At 39.1% G+C, this 19,934-nt stretch overlaps 3 protein-coding genes across 3 annotated transcripts; 1 reads left to right on the forward strand and 2 right to left on the reverse strand.

The window, feature by feature from the left end:
* Positions 1-1,400: 1,400 nt before the first annotated feature.
* LOC120417478 (myoneurin-like) lies at positions 1,401-2,922 on the reverse strand. Its single transcript, XM_039579554.2, has 3 exons — positions 2,773-2,922; positions 2,186-2,708; positions 1,401-2,120 (listed from the first exon to the last, which is right to left on the reverse strand). The coding sequence occupies exons 1-3, from the start codon at positions 2,793-2,795 to the stop codon at positions 1,443-1,445; spliced, it is 1,224 nt and encodes a 407-aa protein (XP_039435488.1). The 5' UTR covers positions 2,796-2,922; the 3' UTR covers positions 1,401-1,442.
* Positions 2,923-3,912: 990 nt separating this feature from the next.
* On the forward strand, positions 3,913-4,464 carry LOC120417477 (zinc finger protein 497-like). Its single transcript, XM_039579552.1, has 2 exons — positions 3,913-4,336; positions 4,385-4,464. The coding sequence occupies exons 1-2, from the start codon at positions 3,913-3,915 to the stop codon at positions 4,462-4,464; spliced, it is 504 nt and encodes a 167-aa protein (XP_039435486.1).
* A 2,217-nt stretch (positions 4,465-6,681) lies between these two features.
* Positions 6,682-18,153, reverse strand: LOC120417454 (uncharacterized). The gene is made up of 5 exons (XM_039579511.2): positions 17,947-18,153; positions 8,508-8,575; positions 8,241-8,441; positions 8,052-8,180; positions 6,682-7,985 (listed from the first exon to the last, which is right to left on the reverse strand). Exons 1-5 carry the CDS (start codon positions 17,974-17,976, stop codon positions 7,241-7,243), a joined length of 1,173 nt encoding a protein of 390 aa, XP_039435445.1. The 5' UTR covers positions 17,977-18,153; the 3' UTR covers positions 6,682-7,240.
* Positions 18,154-19,934: the final 1,781 nt, after the last annotated feature.

The raw sequence follows: 19,934 nt of genomic DNA on the forward strand, positions 1-19,934 counted from the left end.
TGGAGCAGAAATCCCACGTTAGAGGAAGGCCATGCCCCGGGGGGCGTAGTGCCAATAGTTTCGTTTGCCGTTCTACGCATAATTGTCCCATGTCTGTTTTTGACGATTTTGACTTTATGCCATTTTTAAGTTTAGTCTGATGTGTACTTTAAGAAAAACACATAAAATCTGGTACTTTGTTCGGAAACTCATCAAAAACAACACCAAGTCTGTTTGTCCCATCGTTGAACTTCTACGCATAATTGTCCCACCAAGTATTTTCTTACACGGAATTATTAGTTTTACTAAGCATTATGCCTTGTTTACCTGTTGTATAGCAAGAGGATCACAAATAAGGGTGATAAACTGCTAACTGGGGCGATTAGGGACACATAGGGCGAATAGGAACCCACGGGACAATTATGCGTAGAAACACAGAAATCGGTCGAAAAATTTCAATCGCGTTTTTCTCAGTTGCATCTTTTTGAACATGGGACAATTATGCGTAGAACGGCAGTACGGTACGGACAATTATGTGACCTAATAATTACATTTAAAAAACATGCTGAATATGATTATCAACTCAGAAAACCGCATTTCAATAGTTTTTAGTTTATTTGAAATCTCCTTCCATTAAATGTTGTTTTTGTAAGAAATATATTTTTTGTCCCCTGATTTTCCGGCAGATTTTGAAGGGGAGCGACATAACATCAATTGATTAAATTCATTTTGTTCAAGCTTGTGCAAATTGTTGCTGCACAAAATTTGGATATTTTTGATTGTGAAGTGTTCCAGGTTTTTATGGTAGGTAGCTAGAACCCATTTGTGGCGCACGTTTGCAACATGTTCAACGGATTCTATTTAAACATCTGACTTATGAAAAAAATCAAATTATTCGCTCTACAGCATTGCCTTGTTGTTCTCAATTGCGAGATTCCCAATCAAAACTAGGTGTTCGAAGGCTTGATGATTAGGCAATTGCAAACCTCTTTTTACACCTTAGCTTCCATCCACCCCGGGATTTGAACTGACAACCTTTGGATTGTTAGTCCAACTGCCTACCAGTGACTCCACCGAGACAGGACCCTGGGAGACGGTTCCTACACCTGGACTGAGCTAACGACCTAACCTCTAGGTTAGACCGGGGCCAACATTTACTTCCCCGTCCAACGGAAAGCGTGATCAGACAAATCTCGTCTCGAAAAATGGCACCGGGACCTTCTGAGATCGAACTCAGGCCGGGTGAGAGGCAACCTCGCTTACCCCTACACCACGAGTTCCGGCTAATCTTACTTATATTTTCTTTATAAATTTTATGGATTTCTTATGTGATAGGTTTTAGTGGAAAAGTATTCTGTGTCTGTTACGTATACGAGTCGAATGAAAATTGTTCACTTTTTTATTAAATGCGTTGTTCCGATGATAAGAAACACCTTATGTTTGATAGTTTTAAATACACTTTTTTATTCATCAGGTTGTTTTTCCTGCAACTGAGTGTCCTCAATCTCCGTTTTAAATTCTAAGGGTAGTTCATCCTGTGACGTTATTTCAGAAATTTCAAGATAATTTGATTCATTGTTCTCAAGATCTGGCACAATCACCCTATGAACAGCTTCCATGTGCTCCTTGAGGTGTTTAAATTTGTTAAATTTTCTCGGACATAATTCACAATCCAACTTTGGCCCGGAAGGCATCACCTTCATCTTGGGTGGCACGTTGGCGTTATACTGGCTGGATACTTCCGGATGGAATTTACTCATGTGAATCGTCAACCCCAACATTTGTGCAAATCGAGCATCACAAAGGTGACAAACATGTGGCAAACTATCCTTGTGGGACTTAATATGTGTGTTCAGAAGCTGGTCGCTATCAAACTTTTCCGTACAGAAAGGACACTTCATGGTGTGATTGGGAGCCCTTTCGGAAGCTGGTTTCTTTGTAGAATAGGGAACGTTTTCATGCTTGCTTTGCATGTGGCGATCCAGTGTTTTTGCCCTGGCGAAGCTTGCATCGCAAACATTGCAAGCATACCTTTTAATTCCGGTGTGCGTTTCCAGGTGACGTTCCAAGTGTCCCTTACGCTTAAAGTGCGCCGGACAAAGCGCGCATGGAAACGGCCGTATTCCATTCGAGTGTTGTTCCTGAAAAAATGAACCATTTAGAATTTTCGGAAATTATTAGTTTGTTGTTTTATGATAAAATATACCTTACAATGGAGGTTCAATGATGCCCGTGTTTTAAACTCAATTGAACAAAAGTTACATGTGGGTACGTCGTTATTCGTTACACCTTCGTAGCATATATCATTAGAATCACTGTTCTGGTTGTTGTATGTAGCTGCCACTTCCACACCCTTCTCAATACCATTGACCCATGAACTCGACGTTGCTGTTGGTTCAAACTGATCGACGAACATAACTTCCGGTTCGTCATGTTCCTCTTTAACAGGTACTATCTCGAACGCGTGTCCCTTTCGGCTGTTCCGAATGATTGCATCATGATCCAGGCTGCGCTGGCGAAGCAACTGGAAGTCCTCCAGAACCACTGCACAGCGCCAACAGATTGAACATGAGTCATCCATTTCCGGTTCGATTTGAATCCCAATGCATTGCGATATTTGTTGCACCAACGAGTGTTTGGATCCATCACGGTCGGGTCCTGGGAATAACGGTATCAGGTTTTTCTCCACAAAGCACAATCGACAGTAAGTGGCGGGATTGTCACTTGGGCTGGAAATGGGTTGAATCATTTTAAAAACATAAATCAAAAGTAAATGATCTCATCTTCACTTACAGCATACTGACTACGCTCTCCATTTAGCTACGAGCATGAAATTCCTTTAAATCGACAGAAAATGACACCAAACATGAACACACAATTTTATAAACAAAATCAAGGCTCGAATGCATCTAATGAAAAGTGTGAAGCACAAATAACGATGCTTCACACCTGATTTGTCTGCGACAAATTCTCTGCACGGACACTTATTTTACTGTACGAGTTCCATTCAAAATGGAACCTGAACCTGATTGTAATGTTGGTGAAATCTAGCAAAACATTGTAAAAAGGCCGAAGCCGAAGTGTAAACAAAGAGTCTATCCTGCTCACGTCAGTTGATGTTTACACGAGGAACGAGCCCTATGACAATATTTTGCTAGAAATATTGATAATGTTCCTCTCGATTTGGAGACGCTGCAATCTAGCAAAACATTGTAAACAGGCCAATGTCGAAGTGTAAACAAAGAGTCTGATGTGAGCATGATAAACTTTTTGTTTACACTTCGACATTGGCCCGTTTACATTTTTTTGCCTGAAATAGAATTTGATATGAAGTTTTTTTTCATTATTCAAAGTCTTCAATCGAGCTACAACGTCTCCACTGCATTATTTCGGCTTTTTTCAAGAATGTAACTGAAATTCCAATGTTATGTATGCAATGCATACTATGCATTTGTTCATGCTACCTAAATTTTTATAAAACTTATTCATGTGTACTTAATCCAAATCATTAAAAATATATTTTGCAATATTCTTCTAGTTTATCTTTTTTCAAAAAGACAATCTTAAATAGGAAATTAGTTTTTCAAAGAGTTTTAAAAAATTGGCTACACTCTTCATTGCATCGATTCAGACCACCGCACTATGAGTAATCCGCCTGTAAGAACTGAGAGACTTCATCTCCAGGCAAGCAACGAACCAAAAAAAATGCTCGTCATTTTCTCAACTCTATCTTTCGCCTTTTGTGGTTCTATCTCTTCCTTTACAAAGTGTTAAAATGATCTAGCCCTGTCCTAAACCGGTTCCTCATGCTCAGCTCCTCTCCTTCATTCTCCACTGTTTCGGTTGAAGTTCTTTCTGAGATCTTCAGCGAGTCCGTCCACCAGTAAGCTGATCACCGTTGAAGAGTAAATTGACTGCGATTCGATGGCAGAAATGGAAGACGAATACACTATCCTTGAGGAGATTCCAGTAACACCGCTCGTTTTCCCCAACAACACGAGTGATCAGGGAAAACTCCCGTTTGAACTGGACATTAGCGAAGTGATTCGCAACAACTTCGTGTTCAAGGTTCACTCCCTGGTTTATACGTGCAGAACCTGCGACAGAAAGTTCAACAATACCGGTAACTTCGAAAAGCACCTGCAAAGCCACAAAACCCAAGAAAAGACGCACGTTTGCGATATCTGCAACAAAGAGTTCAAATCGGTCGCCAAGTTAGAGAAACACAAGGAATCAGATCATGTGGTGCCCTGCAAAGACTGCCGGCAATCATTCCGGAACGCTGCCCAGCTTGCGAACCACCGGAGAACGAGCCACAAAGAGGATCGCCCGTTTCAGTGTGATCAGTGCGGGAAAGGTATGAAAACATCTTGGATGCTTAAACAACATCTTCTCACCCACCAAGCTGCTGCTCATCGTTGTGAGTTCTGCTCAAAGGCGTACAAGAGGAAAGACGATCTTCTCAAGCACTATGAAACGCATTGAAGGTGTACAAAACTTTTGCATATTCTGGGATTCAGATAACATAAAAAATCTTATAAAATGTATTAAAGCTGCTCAATAAACAAAATAAAGCTCTGTAAGATATCTGTACTATTTTTCTTTCGCAAAAAAAATGCCTACTAAAAAAATAAAATATATGTAAATAACGTAAATATGTGAGCATCACAAAAAATTCTTTCCATTTCCAATTATTAAATGTGGTTTAATTACAAAATAGACACTGTATTACTCAATTCTTGCTTAAAAGCTTAGTTGAAAGTTTTAGAAAAAGCTCAGGATGAGCTGGTGATTTTTTTGTTTATAGCTGAAAGTTTTCGAACAAACGGGACAGATCTATGTGGATATTTGTGGATGTTTGTGTTTACGATGTTGGATGTTTCGATTGAATTTGAGTCTTAATCATGGGCATATTAGCCTGTCCCATTTTGAGGTAATGTCGAGGAATTCTAGGTGCTCACTTCTTAAATTATAGAATGATGTTAGGAACAATCTTTTCTTAGACAAGAAAAAATAATAAAATACTTTCTCTCACCCCATCTTCAATTTACTAAAAAAATCCTTTGTTTTCTAAAATCGCTCGGAATCAAAACACAAACTGTTTCATTTAGTATTGTGCTCAAATGATAGGCTTTCATGCACTATCAATACTTGACCAAAATTTAAGTTTTCGGCTTCTCCCAGGCACGCACATAAAAAAAAATCTCAGAATTCACAATCAAGGCCTACTAACTACACGACATTGCAAGCATATGTCTTAAAGGCCAAAATATGCTTTCTTCTAGTTATTTGGCCGCTGAATTGGAAGCTAGAATCTCATTTCATGTAAACAGTTATGATTTGGAGCTACGCCCTTTTGGAATGTTATTTGTGGGTATTTATTAGCTGCAATTTAAATTGCTAGCAACTTCGGTCATATCTCGGTCCACTTTGATTGATGTTTTACTCACAGAACTCTTTATGATTAACGTTTTCTCACGTTCTGATTATCTTAATAATATAGAATGATCGCTTTTTGTAATTTGGCGAATGTAGCTAATGAAGATAATCTGATGCGGTCAAATAAAATAAATAAATTGGGGTGTTACGGCCATTTAATGTTTTCAATTGCGCAATACAGGTAAAAACAAATTTTAATATAAATTTGAATCACTGAAATGGATTCTACGTCCAATTTCACTCAAAATTGTGTCTATGACCAAAAAGTACGCTCAAAAATCGCCATAAAGTCGATTTTTTTGGGAGGTACAAATGTTGAGGGGGTGATCCGATTTGGATAAAATTCGGGATTCTTGCATGTTTTGATAGTATCAACAGTCCTGCCAAATTATGGTAATTTTCAAATTTGCATTTTTTTCTTGCCCACCTCAGATGGAATGCTCCATACGTTTTCTCAACGGATGGATTAAGTGAAATAGATCTTGCGTACAACATTGTGTTCAAGATTTTGATTCGTAATACCGCCCATGCTTGTTCCCCATAACTGTTTTTTTTTTAAATTAAATGTATCTTCATTGAACATTCTTATAATAATTACATTTCATTTACATTTTAAGTGGTATGGCTAAATGCTCCTCATCTTTATTTTTTTTTCGTTTTGTTATTAACTGTTCACATTCATTTATTTATTTCAAATTGTTTTACATTTTTGCATTTAATCGGATACATTTGGGTAAAAAAGTAAAAAAAAACTTTGACAAATAATCCTAACTTAAACCTTAAATAATAATTCTTTGAAATATTCAAAATCATTAGAACGAGTAAACTACGAACTATATTTTAAGATAAATCCTCCAAGCGTTCTTACTTGTTCTTGGCGAGTTTTGCAACCACGCAGTGTTGTTGTCATTTCTATGAAAATGTTCAGAAGTTCTTGTGGTGAAAACAGGTCACTACTGCCTTCATCCGTTGATGCTAGTTGGTTTTCCCTCGGTTGCTGACTGAAGCCTGGACACTGGACGATAACGTTCCCAAGTCACGATGATGTTGAAAATTGCCCGAACTGCCTTCAGCTCAGACGGCGTTGTCGATCCTTTCTCGAGATGAACCAAGTACAGTTCGACGTCGTCGTGCTATCTTGTCGCACCCGCCATTTTGACGTTTCGAGAAAAACGCGTTTTAATGTTTGACGCAGTATTTTTCTCTTAAATTTCAGAAAACTGTGATGCTGACATGTGTGATAAATCAAATGAAACAAAGTGATTGTTTTATTTAAAAATATTTATATTTACAAATTACCTTTAGCTGTTGCTTTCCATCAATATTACTCGCTCAATAGTCGAACATTTATTGCAGTAAACTAGCGTAGCTTATTTTAAACCGTCTTATAAAGAACGCACAGTGTGTGTGTGTAAATCATCAGCTTAGTAGTCAGTCATACTTCTAGATCACTTGAGAACCTAAAAATAAATCCGACTCTGCGGGTGTGTGTGTGTTTGTGTGTGCCAAAACGCCCTGTAGTGTGTGTGTGTGGTTGTTTATCCCAGAAACCAAAACCAATGAAGAAAATCACGACAGAGCAGATTAATCACCCGCTTGCTTGATAGAAGATAAGGAGGGAAAGAGAAAGGTGGACAGCTAGAGAGAACGAACAAACACATCCCAATGGACGCCACAGTCATGGGGGCGCAATCGGAGGACGCATTTGAAATTATTATACCCGAATAAGCTCCAACTTGAATCTCCATTTTACGTTCTAGCATTTACACGGCTATGATAAAATAAATAAATAAATAATGCAGTCCAGTCCTCGCTACGGCGTCTACAGTTCAGGAGTTGGCCGCTTTCGCACGTACTTGGCGAAGTAGTCCGGCCGCCAGCACTTGCACGATCCGGGGATTAGGAACCAGTCGTAGTACAGACGCACTTGGAAGCATCCAATTTCGTCGTGGCCATCGCAGTGTTGGTCCTGCTTGCGAGTCGCGTGATTGCTGCTGCTGCTTTCGTACGAAGATCCGTCCGCGCCGGTTGGGAGTCCAGCTCGCTTCTGCAGGTACTGTTGGTAGGCTTGGAAGTCCTGGATCGATGGTGCGGGTGTCGTGGAGGTAGATGTGGTGTAGTCTTCAGCGTTGGGATAGAAGATTTCAGCCACGAGCAGACTGACCCAACGAGGTGACGACAGGCATCCTCCGTCCAGGTAGTGGCAGCGAGCCTGGAGACAACGGGTCACCTCGACGGTTTGCGTAAAGTATCCTTCATATGGGATCTGGACGACGTACCGCCACGATCCCTGGTAGTTCTTGGCAAACACTGGCGTAGCGTACTCAACCTTGGCCGGGCACGGAGTCGGAGGTCCTTCGTACCGTGGGGGTGGTGGGTAAGCACTGGGCACTTCTTCACGACGTTCCGCGACCAGCTTGCTGCTGATGGGTTCACCCTGGATGGCGCGGTACAGGGCACAGAACACACCACCTCCGTCGCAGAACTTGCGCGGCGTACGAGGCTCCTCTTCGTCCTTGCGTGCCTCCTCGGTCATCCGGATGCCCTTGCCCATTCGACGACCGATTCTAGAGGGAAGAAATGAAACCGGTTTCTTAAATTGTGACCCTGTTGATTGGCACCTTTGAACCTACCCATTGTCGTCAAACTGTTCGACTGGTTCTTCTGGCAAGATCTGTGTTACCTTCGGGAGCGTATCATCAGCCTTGAGCACTGGCAAAGTTTTCGACAAAAACTTCAGTGTTTGGTTTCTGATGAGCTCGCTGGAAATTGAATGAAATTAGCTGTTGCAATGATCAATACGTTACACTTTTGAAACTCACAATGGGTAGGGCTCCCCCAGGACACTTTGGCGCATGGGATTGCGCGGAATCTTGCCCTTGTTAAGGTCTCCGCACAGGTTGTTCGCGGACACGTACGGTTTGGCGTTAGTGGCATCCTTGCAGTCAATGTTGATGTGGGTGTACGGCGGCGATCGCACCTTCGGAGGTACAGCAGACGGGGACTCGATGAAGGCGTAATATCTGCATGAATAAAAATGTTTCAATGTAAAGTTCGTCATCCCGATTGGAGGTTCATTAAAAATATACCCCTCAGGTGGCTCCTCCGAATCTAAAAGGTCATCGGCTCTGATCTGCAGACAACATCCGAAAAGTAACTGCAAAAAGATGAAAAAGAAACGAATATTAAAAACAACGTAACGTACTGTTAAGTCCATAATCCAAATATAACTTAATTGCAAGCAACATGATCTGTTTTCGCTTTCCACGAAGCATCTCAAGAAGGAAATTATTTCACCGGATGGTCCCCCAACATGAAAATGAAAAGGAAATCGATTTTCGTCTTGCGTGAAATTAACTATCGATTTCGGATGATCTAATACACAACGTCCGATCGCAACAATGCAAATTCACTTGCTTTTGACCACCATCATCATCTTCATCATCCCGGTGCGGCTAGGAAAGAAAGCACGCAAGTTGATAGTGAAACGATGGTTAATCCATTACATGACCGACGCGTATAATTACTCGCTCGCGCGTGCCAAGTCCACCGCAAGGTAATGGACGCGATCTGAGTCAGCGAAAACACGAAAACACTCTCGGTTTTTGCGCGCGGCCACGCGGATGCTGCGTGGCGCTGGACCAGTCACGACAGCACCAGGTGAATCAGCACAAAAAAAGAGCGCCACTTTCTTTGGCCCCGGAACAGCGCTGAACCTGTTGTGTCCACTCGTCAAAGCACGCAATGGCAAGGTTGTGGTCAGGTGAATTTACATGATCAACTTTCTTATGCACAGGACCGATATCCCTGGGTTTGAGGAAAGACTGCTCTCCTACTTGTATTATGAATATTCAAAAGTTTAAGCTTATTGGCTTAACATAAAGAAAGTTATAATTAACTTGTTTTCACTTTATCGATATACTGGATTTATTAACAATTATATCGATGCATAATTACACTATAATTTGTGTAGTATTAATAACAATATAATACCAAATACTATTTTTCAGAATTTACATTTTATGTTAATTCCACCCTTTCATTAAAATTTGAATTAAATGAAAAACTTGAAGCTCACGGCGGGGTTCGATTCCCTGTCCTTAGGATTGGCAAGCAAAAATGCTTTCCACTTAACCGTGGAGCATTGGTAGCTTGAGGAGGACTGAGACTGATATAGTTGAATCCAAGAATCGGACTAAGAATCAAATTGAATGCAAGTTGAATATCAGAACTCAAACAAGATTGCATGCAAGATTGCAAGCGCAGTTGAAATTGAATCTAAAAAAACCTCGCTAAAAATAGCCTGGGCGACTGATAGAATTCGTCAAATAAGAGATGAGAAGAGTTGAAAGCTTTCCCATTAGAAATAAGAACACACGAAGAATTCGAGCAACAATGCAAAAACGGTCGTAGCCTCTCGCCTAGGGTGGCTCCTCAGACCATATACCTTCCTAAAAACTGTCCAATTCCAAGCGAAACTTACTTGAGGATACCGTGGAGATTTTCCCTAAAAACTCTGAAAAAAGTGGAGCATCAACATTTCCCGTCTTCCAAATCCCTTTCCTTGTCCCTGGTGCGCGGTGGAGATGGGAGCGGCCGGCAATGGACGGCGGCCATGGTGGTGAGAATCTAGTTCAGGTGGAATTGGTTCTATTCCCAATTATCGATTCCTAGGCAACTTGGGCTTAGACAATCATCACAGCTCATGGCGAAAATCCAGTCTGTAATCCGCTAAAATCACCGTCGAAGCGAAAGAGTACTTTTTGATAAGTGCCCCTTTTTCAAGTCAAAGCCACCGAAAGTTTTGTTTCAAAGAAATATTTGCAGACTTTCGATTTTTGAAAACAGTGATTATGAGTGACCAATTCTGATTTTTTTTTTTGAGTTCAATTTTGCTATAAAATTGTCGAGATATTGAAGATTGTGCTGGTTGCTGAGGTTAAAGAAAAAGAAAAAGGAAAACTAAAGAAGATATTAAGCTATGACAAACAAACAAACTCGCACTTTTTCGCGTTTGACAGTTTGCCAAACTCGCCAATTTGTTTGCGGCAAACTCGCAAACAAGTCAAAATGCATGCAAGCTGACGTTTCTGCAAACAAACGTTGGCGAAACAATAACGCAGATTTTTAATGCTAAAAAATTAAACATTCGTGAAATTTTCCGATCTTTTCGAAAACAATATTTCGATAATTTCAAATTTAAGTTTAATTTTTGCCTAGGCTTCATCTAAACAGTTACGTCACGTTAAAATCAGCCAAAATTTTACGCTTCTCAGACCCCCCTCTTCCCCAAGAGCGTAACATACTTTATGGTTGACGCCTTATAACAAGGGACTTGAGTCCCTTGAGTCAAGGGACGTTTTCATGGTAATTTCCATGAAATTTGATCAATAATATTTTCTTTCCTATATGTTAAAAAAGAAGTATGCAGTCATTTTTGTATTGTCCCAGTATATGCCTCTAAGTATTTCTGAAAAAAATAAATGATAATGATTTCATTCCAGAGTAAAAAATGTGAAAACAGGCAAATAATGAAAAAGTGGCTCTAAAAACATGAAAAAACTAATTGACAAAAGTTAATGCAAAGAAGTGGTAGTATTAGCTACAAACTATCAGTGTACCCCCAAGTGGATTCTGTTTTAACACTTACACCACTTAGTCACTAAATGATTTGAAGGTATCGTTGTTGTTTGTTTACCGTGGCAATTGCTCCTGGTAAGATTAAAATAAACTTAATTTCACGGCAAATTGGATGTTTGGATTGATTGTTTTAGCAAATACTTTTTAAAATCCATTCGAATCACATTCACCTAAATCCACGGTCCCACTTCCAGAAATTGCTAATAACTCCGTTTCGCTCGATTCGGCCCGATTCAGTTCAATGATTATTCCCGTTACTCACAGATTACGACAGTCTGGTGTGAAACAACAAAAGAAAAAAAGTTCCAAATTGCTTAACAGCGGCACATCCCGCACCAGCTCCAATGGAGCACAGCTAAGATCTTAATTCACACCACCGCAAGTCCTGTTTGTTCTACATATTTGCTGGTTGGTGGAAAGTCTACTTTTTCCTGCTTCATTTTCCCTGAGACTCTAAACACATACACGGAGCGATGGAGCATTGAGGTGAAACCAGTTAGCGGAAGAGTTGCTGCTGCTGCTGATCTAGTTTAAACGGTAAAAGAAGAAGTGTTCATTGCTGATAAAGATGCTGCTCCCGGGCGCGCAACCAATATCAGCATCACAATTGCGGTTACGGATAAACCCACTCATGCATTCGGCCTCGGCTCACCTGATCCTCACCTGAGTGGGGTAAGTGGTTAATATCACCGGCGACCTATTTTTTTTCTCCAACCAACTGGCGGCTACTTTTCACGCCACGCCATCCTGTACAACACGTTGTGAGGAGGAAATGAGCTTCGTGTACTCTCTTGTGTACCACTTGTCCGACTCTCACCTCCAGGAAGGCCACCCTCCCGTGCCAAACTCTCCCCTCGAAAACCACTCAATTCTCCCCAACCAGGGTGCCTAATTTGCTTTGCCAACACACATCAGGCATTGCAATTTGCGTTTTCAGGCACGCGTTGAACGCTACTCCAGCATTTTGATACTCCAATATCGCAGGTGAAAATCTTTGAGCCAACTTTTTTAACCCTCTAATGTCCATTTAGCTTATTATTCTCCATCCATAAAAAAATACACTAAGAACATCGGTTCTTTAAAAAACCTAACTCCCATCGATTTTAGTTTTCTTTTTTTATATTCCTTTGTTTTCCATGAATTCATGCAAAGAACAAACTTCGGTTAATTTCGCCATAACGAAATAAACAACATTAACACGCTTAGAAAGGGAAATTGAATAAAGGCTCGTGGTTTCGTAAAAAAATGTCAAGGCACTCACCAAACAAAGCCACGGACATTTGAGGGTTAAATTGAGCTCAAGTGTTGCTGTCGGCTTCTGCCAATAAAAAGTTGAAACGAGTTCAGGCAATCAAGCGGTCAGTTAATTTTTGCCAAGATGAATCTTCACAGGGTGTTAAATTCCGTTTTTTTGAAATTTATCTCAACCAAACCCGCAACTGGAGTGGCCACCAGACAGACACCCGGTTCGCGTTACGGGTGTGTATCTTTATGCACCGATTTGTTCCGTGGAGGCAGCGAATTAGCATGATAAAATTATATGGCCACATCGTTTTATGAAATGAGCTGCTCGTTTATACGCTCTTGATATGATGGACTCGGATGTGAAATCATTAGCAAACCGGGTAGAGCAATTTGCTGGTTGCAATAGGATTTTCTTTGATAGATTGGGTTTCTGTATTGATTTTGTTTCTATATTTGTGTGAGGCTATTAGTGTAGATGCAGTGTTCTCAACCGCTGAGGATTTTCCCCCTGGGTATATCATCTTTGAAGGTGGCTAAGAACATAGCTGATTAAAACTTCAAAATTCAAAAATGTATCTCGAAGAAATGGGAAGTTCCCTCGAATTGTACAGAAAACGAATTAGAAGAATTAATGTTTTTAAATTATCTTAACATTAATGATTCCATAAAAAATGTTTTGAAATTTATTTTTGAGTTGTTTGCATCTCTTTGAACATTACCAGTATTTTTAATATATTATTATAATTTTTTTGTGATTTTTTGCATTCTCTTAAGGTGAAGCCGTTGATCATTTTCGAAGAAAATTAATCATCACTATAAAAAATTGTGTATTAAACTCAATTTAGCGAATTTCAGCACCAAAAGGAATCAGCATGAGCCGGTTATTGGCTTCTTGAAGCCACTGAAGGAATTTTTGATCTAAATCAATTTTGCTTAAAAATTTATATACTTTTGTGGCACAGTCATTGACGTCCTAGTTGGCAATCATTGATTAATGACGATTTCCATAACTTAACAAGGAATAGGATAATCGTTACCAAAAGGAATCAGCATGTGTAGGACACTATCCTTAACAACTTGTTGAAGGAATTTTGTCAAAATATTGAAAGCGACGCAAAATTTATATCTTTGAAGGAAAAATCATGACAATGATGGAAGTCTTCATGTTAAACAGCAGATAATTGAAAAATTGGGTTTCTTCAATCAACTTCTGTGTATTTTCACAATGTTGATCAGTTCTTAAATAGTTTTGTCTTGTTTTAAAAAGTGAGCTGTACTTAATTTTTCTAACACGAATTCATAGTTAAAAAGTAAATCTTTCCCAGTTCCTGAGGGGAACACCCTTGAAGAGTATCGGGGCCGGCATTTACAAAGCGGATTCAGTGGCAGTTTCATTCTCAACTTAATGTTAACATGTTAAGGTTAATGTTAACATTCCATAGGTCGCCTCCCTAAGGTGTCGTGATAAGGTCCAGTTTGTGACGATACACTACCTTCCCTTTACTAAACAATCGATTCCAGAAAGGAAAAGATCACCAGTTGTGTTGGTCCGAGCCGGGATTTGAACTCCGATCTACCGCTTACGAGGCGGAAGCGTTACCACTGGGCTACGTGGCTCGGTCACGAATTCATCTGAGGTTTTAAAATCTTCCAAAATGGTTCGTATTTCTGGATTGTTCTGTTTATTACTTTTTTGTCAGTTTTTTTTTAAATTTTTTGTTAGTTGTGAGCAACTTTTGAAAAAATCATTCATTTCATTCTGTTTTCAAGAAGTTTGCACTTTAAAAAACTATTAAAATCGCTAAAAATCAGTCAGATTTTGTTTACAGTGCTCTTATTTCAGGTTTGACTATCGTTTTGTTAATCCATGTTGCAAAAAATTCCGATTTTATGAAATGAAATCAATTCTATTTTTTTTTCAAGTTAAAAATAAAAATTCAATTTTGAGTTTGCTTTTAAAATTATGTAAACATAGTGTTAAAAAGTGTTTTGTAGAGCAAATACACTTATTTTCATCACACCAAGCATTTTGGCCTATTCTCGTCACTTTAGCAGTTTGAAACTATTCAAATAAAATAAATCAGATACATCAACAATAGAGAGTTGTTTGCTCACTTTTATTAGAGCTTTTTATTACTTTGAAAAATAAAATAAAAACTCTATGAAAGCTGTAATTCATGATCAAAGTGCCGATAAACCGATAAGGCCGATGCAAATATTTAAAAAAGTTTTTGTCCCTCGGCCCTGGCCAAGGTCAAGGGGGGGGGCAAATAAATAAAAAAATATAAAAATTTAAATAACAAGCCATAGTCTTCACATTTCAATAAAAAAAGTGTTTTAAAATCATTTTACACTAGTTCAGTTGTTTTGCAATCATTAGTTTTAAAAAAATCTAAGATCTGACAAAAACAAAAATTGTATCGAAAAAAAAGATTTTGCATCGAAAATTTTCAAAAAATCTTAAGATTTTTTAACAAACCCAAACATGCTAAAAATGATTTTAAACGCAGGAGAATGTATTTTAATTTGATTTCAGCTGGTTGCACTTGAATTTTCATTGAAATTTTGAAGTTTATTGTAAAAATATTTTTTTTGCCCCCTGATTTTTCGGGCCAATTTCGAAGGGGGGGGTGACAAAAACTTTTAAAAATATTTGTACCAGCCTAATACAAAAAGGCCGAGAAGGGGTATATTTTCACTATAACATTACAGTTATGCTGCTGTCACAAATTTGCAAAATATTAATAAATAATAAATTAATGTAAATGTTTTTTTTTCCTAAAGTATCGATCTGTAATCTGCAAAATTTAAAAAAATAAAAAGCAAGCTGAGAAAAACACAACAAGCTTATCCCACACATAGGGGAGAGTGGGAAGACTTGATCCTCGGTGACACTTGATCCCAAGCCTGTATCTCTTCAGCATGTTGGTAGAAAATCTCTTCAGCATGTGGGTAGATAAATTAGATTTGTTCTAGAAAGTTGTGCAAAATTGGCTCAAACTCATTTTAGAAAATAAATAAAAAAAATAAAAAATAAATGGAGTGAGTTACACACATTTTTCTAAAAAGCCTCCACGAGATCTTTTTTCTTTGGTTTGAAATGTATAGAAAACAATTTAAGTTCATTCAAGAAAATATTTTTTATACAAGAATTGTTTGATAAACTTATCAACTACGAAACGCTTACGCATTTGACGTTAAATTTACCGTCATAATATATTTAACCTAACGTTCGTTTAGGGAGACTTGATCCCTGAATTTTTACAGTCACTGGAATCAGCCTCAAGCTTAATTAATTGGTTTGGTTTTTCGTACATGGATTCCTTTAATATAGTTGTGGATGACTTACTGCAGTTTGAACCATTTTTCAAATGTTTTGAAAACAAAAGTTACCAGCTTTTGTGAACATGCTCAATTTTGGTCTAAAAATGAATATTTTAAGTTTACAAATATTTTACGTACTAAACTAGTTTCATTTTTGTGAAAATTTTGAGTGAAATCGGTTAAAGGTTAAAGGTCGCTTTTTACCGTTGGTGAACAAAATCTTTTCATACAAAAACGTCTACTTTAAGTCGTTAATAACTCGTCACGATTAACTCGGACCGTTTTCCGGTCCTCGACAAAGTTGTTTGTAATAAAATTTTACATAAACTTATAAATTTCAAGGAGCCGCAATATCTTTTCGAAAGTTTAGTTTTCAGTCGTTCAAATCGCACAAATAATATTATAATACCAGTTCACCACACTAACTTTATGGGAAATTCATTCGCAGTTCGAGGTGCACGTTTGTGGAACGATTTGCCGCATAATTTAAAATCTATAAATTCATTTAGTGAATTCAAGCGTAGGTGTAAAGAGCATTTAAAAAAATCAATTTAAGTTTTGTTTTGGTTTTTGATTAAGCAATGCGTTGTATTACACACTCTTTTATAACTACATTCACAGCTGATAATCAGTCTTAAATTTATTAGTTTATTTCGTTTAAGTTTTGAATTTAGTTTTTAGTTTTTACGTAACAAAAGGTCCTTACCATTTAAGTCAATGTATACAAAAAAGGTTGCACCTTCGGTATATTTTTGAAAAATAAAATACAAATACAAATAAGAATCTCACACTTGACAATGATCCGACACACGAAAACTTTTGGCAGAATTTTTTAAATTTTAGCTTTTCCTTATACTTTTTTAAGGATTTTTTCATGCAAACTTCAACGATAAAAGGCAACCCTTAACCTTTAACCGATTTGGCTCAAAATTGGCACAGTTCCTTAGTTTTGTTTAAAGAATCGAGCCAGTGAGTGTCTCCTACGATTTTCCAACATTTTAATTTTTCCTTGTCACCCTAGTATGCAGTATTTTTTCATTTGTTCCAAACGCATTTGAACGCAATCTGTCAACTTCATTTTTTTAGGTTAAGAATAATCAAAACCGATGTTTTAAACCCAGTTTTATGTAAATTTCAATGTAAATCACACAAAACAAAACCTACAAAACATAAAACTCATTTTTGTATTTCTTGAAAGCAAATCTTAAAAGCTACGTGAGAAAATGCAGCATAATTAACATAGAAACGTCCAGGAAAGCCCCGAAACCTACATCGCTTCGAGGAAGTCAAAAACTGGAACAAGAGAATCTTCAAACAATGCCCACAATAAATCATAAAAAAAACTTTAATTACAGTCAACATCGTGTGATGAATTGCTCAGCTAAAAAGCTCCGATCAATGCACACACTGCAGAACAACACCGTTTGCGTTCGTTGTCGCACTGAGAGCCACTTTCCAGCAACAGATCCAGTCCACAGACAACGAGTTTCTCACTTTGCCAACGCCACCCCGTCCGGTTCGTTCATCTCGGTTGGGGAAAGTTGACTATCAAATGTCCGCCCGCCCGTCCCGTAACCTGAATAAAAACAACTTTGCGGCGCACCCGCACTGTTCTACAGATCGGTCGTCACAAACGACCCATTCAGTCGTCAAAGACTCGATGAGAATCAGCGCTACTGTCTGTTGAAGCGTTGACGTGAAGCGAGAGACTTCAACGCTGTAAGTGACGAACAGGTTCCGAATAAGCTGCATGAAATCGACAGGAATGAATTAAATTTCACTTTCCCAAATTGTGGGCATTCCTTTCGGGTGACGACGACGACGACCTGCTCCTGGCGCGGCTCATTAGGCAAATCTCTGGACCCGATTTCGCAGAGTGTGTTCCCAATACAAGAAAGTCAATATCAATTAAGAAAGGCAAAATAACAGTTCCTCACTCAGCGTGACCCAGAAACACATTTCACTAGACAAGTTTGTCGTCGCTAGTTCCGTTGATATTCCACAAAACCGGGCGCACGTACATGGCACACATACAGCGAGACACACACGCACAGTCTTTGGACTCATTTTGCAAAGCATCGGCTCTGGAAGAGGAGTGATCGTTTTCACTCAAATAATTCCCCCGTTGCACAGTCGAAAGTAGAACGCAATTTGCATAGTTATTTTTTTGGGGAAAACGTTTGATCACTTTCCGATCGTTCGACACCTGCTGCACTTGTACTAGCCACCTTCGTAACGGTCACCACCTCGAGGTCACTTGATCCCCAAGACCCCCGAAGAGTTGTTCTACGACCTCAGACACCTCCCGAAGATGCTTACCAGGAACACTAGATAGCTCATTTTGGCCATTTAATCCGGAAATGGCGCGCACGTTCTGCAACTGCAACAATTCCGCGAACCTTACACAAAAAGAAGTACACTCCGGGAAGACTTGACTCTAAGCGACGAACCCGCGACGAACTGAACGGCTCGGGACCTGAATGAGCACTGTTTTGCTGCCGCCGAGACCACCAGCCAGAAACAGATGGCCAAAGAAGAAATTTCTCGTAGGCTGTTCACCTTTCTTCGCTGGCTGACTGCTGCTGCTGCTGCTCTCTTTCTTGTATACTCTCTCTGCAGGGGTGGCGGTTGGTCGGAAATCGCGGTTGGACGTCGTCGTACCACAGGTTCCCCAAACTCCCAGGAAAAGCTGCTGAGTGCGGGTGCGGTGGTGTGGATTATACAATTAGCTATTCAGCACCGTGCCAAGGCGCGTCGAATTCCCAGTCCAGACCGTAATGAGTGATCAAATTAGCCGCTGAGCTCCATCTTTTTGGCATGCACCAACTTCAGCTTCGGCACGAAGCTCGCAAACTCGCAGCCAGCCGGCAGTGCACAAATGGTTTAACCTACATAAAAAGAACGTTGGGAGAAGTGCAGGCAGGCATGGGAACGTTGTCTTTCGTTACGGTGGATTTGCACCTGCAAATGAAGTCTTTAGAAAGAGTCAAGAATAAATTAACGTATAAATTTAACATTAAAAGCTTAATTTGCACAAACTCGTCAGTTCTGCAGTTCATTAAAAATAAAATTTGGCATATTACTGCATATCAAATCACAAGGATTATCAGGACTAGTAAGCTATCTAAGAACAAATCTACGTTGAAAGATTTTCGAAGTTATTGAAATTGTTTTTGTTTTTAAGAAATTACGAGAGGTGTATCGTTTTTTTACCCATAGTCACCCCCACTAACGGTGGTGGACGAATCTTTTCGCACTCTTGGGCAAAGTTGTTCCCTGGAACACGGACTATGAGCTCATCAGGTTTTTGAAAAATGCAAAAACCGTTAAGGGACTCAAAACTGGCAAAAACCAAAACGCACCGATTTTACGGGTTAAATCCCACTTAAAGTTCAAAGTCAAAGCATCAGGTCCTGTCGCAATCAATCAAGCAGTACACCTAGGGGATCATGTCCTGAAATGCCCGCAAAATTGACCCGTTTTGTTACATCCTATTACATATGGGAAGGACTAGATTAGAGCGGCAGTATACTGCCTTGCCTCAGTAGGGTGTAATATCAAAATCGATCTGCCAGCACAGCAATTTTTCAGTTCCTTTTGGGGCCCTAAACAACTCCCCAAAGTTTGGGACCGGTTGGTTTAGTTCTCACTTTGCGCAAAGCGATCCAATTTTCCATATAAATTTGCATGGGGAAAACCATTTTTTTGGATTTTGATATTTATCAAATCCACGTTTCATGCTATATCAAAACCGGAGTCATATTCGGATGCTCTAGAATGTGCTCTACAACTTTGCCAAAGAAAGTATGGTGCTTACTTGCTCTTGAAAGAAGATATAGCGTCCTCAAAACTCGTATAAAACGTGATTTTCGAGCAAATAACACGTTTTAGACGAGTTTTTAACACGCTGTATCTTTTTTCAGGGGCAAGCTAGCACCATACTCTCTTCTGGAAAGTTGTAGAGGACATTCCAGAGCATCCGAATATGAGTTCGGTTTTAATATAGCATGAAACGTGGATTTGATAAATATCAAAATAAAAAAAAAATGTTTTCTCCATACAAATTTATATGTAAAATTGAATCGCTTTGCGCAAAGTGAGGACTAAACCAATCGGTCCCAAATTTTGGGGAGTTGTTTAGGACCCCAAAAGGAACTGAAAAAGTGCTGTGCTCACTTAATTTTTACAACTTTATTTTTTCCATACAACCATATTACACCCTATTGCCTCAGTGAAGGGTCCTAAAGTTTCTGCAACCACACTGTTCATCAATGTTTAGATATTCAGATTGTTGTGTTCTCAAAATT

Source organism: Culex pipiens, chromosome 3 (genome assembly GCF_016801865.2).
Source record: "Culex pipiens pallens isolate TS chromosome 3, TS_CPP_V2, whole genome shotgun sequence".
NCBI classification, from domain to species: Eukaryota; Metazoa; Arthropoda; class Insecta; order Diptera; family Culicidae; genus Culex; species Culex pipiens.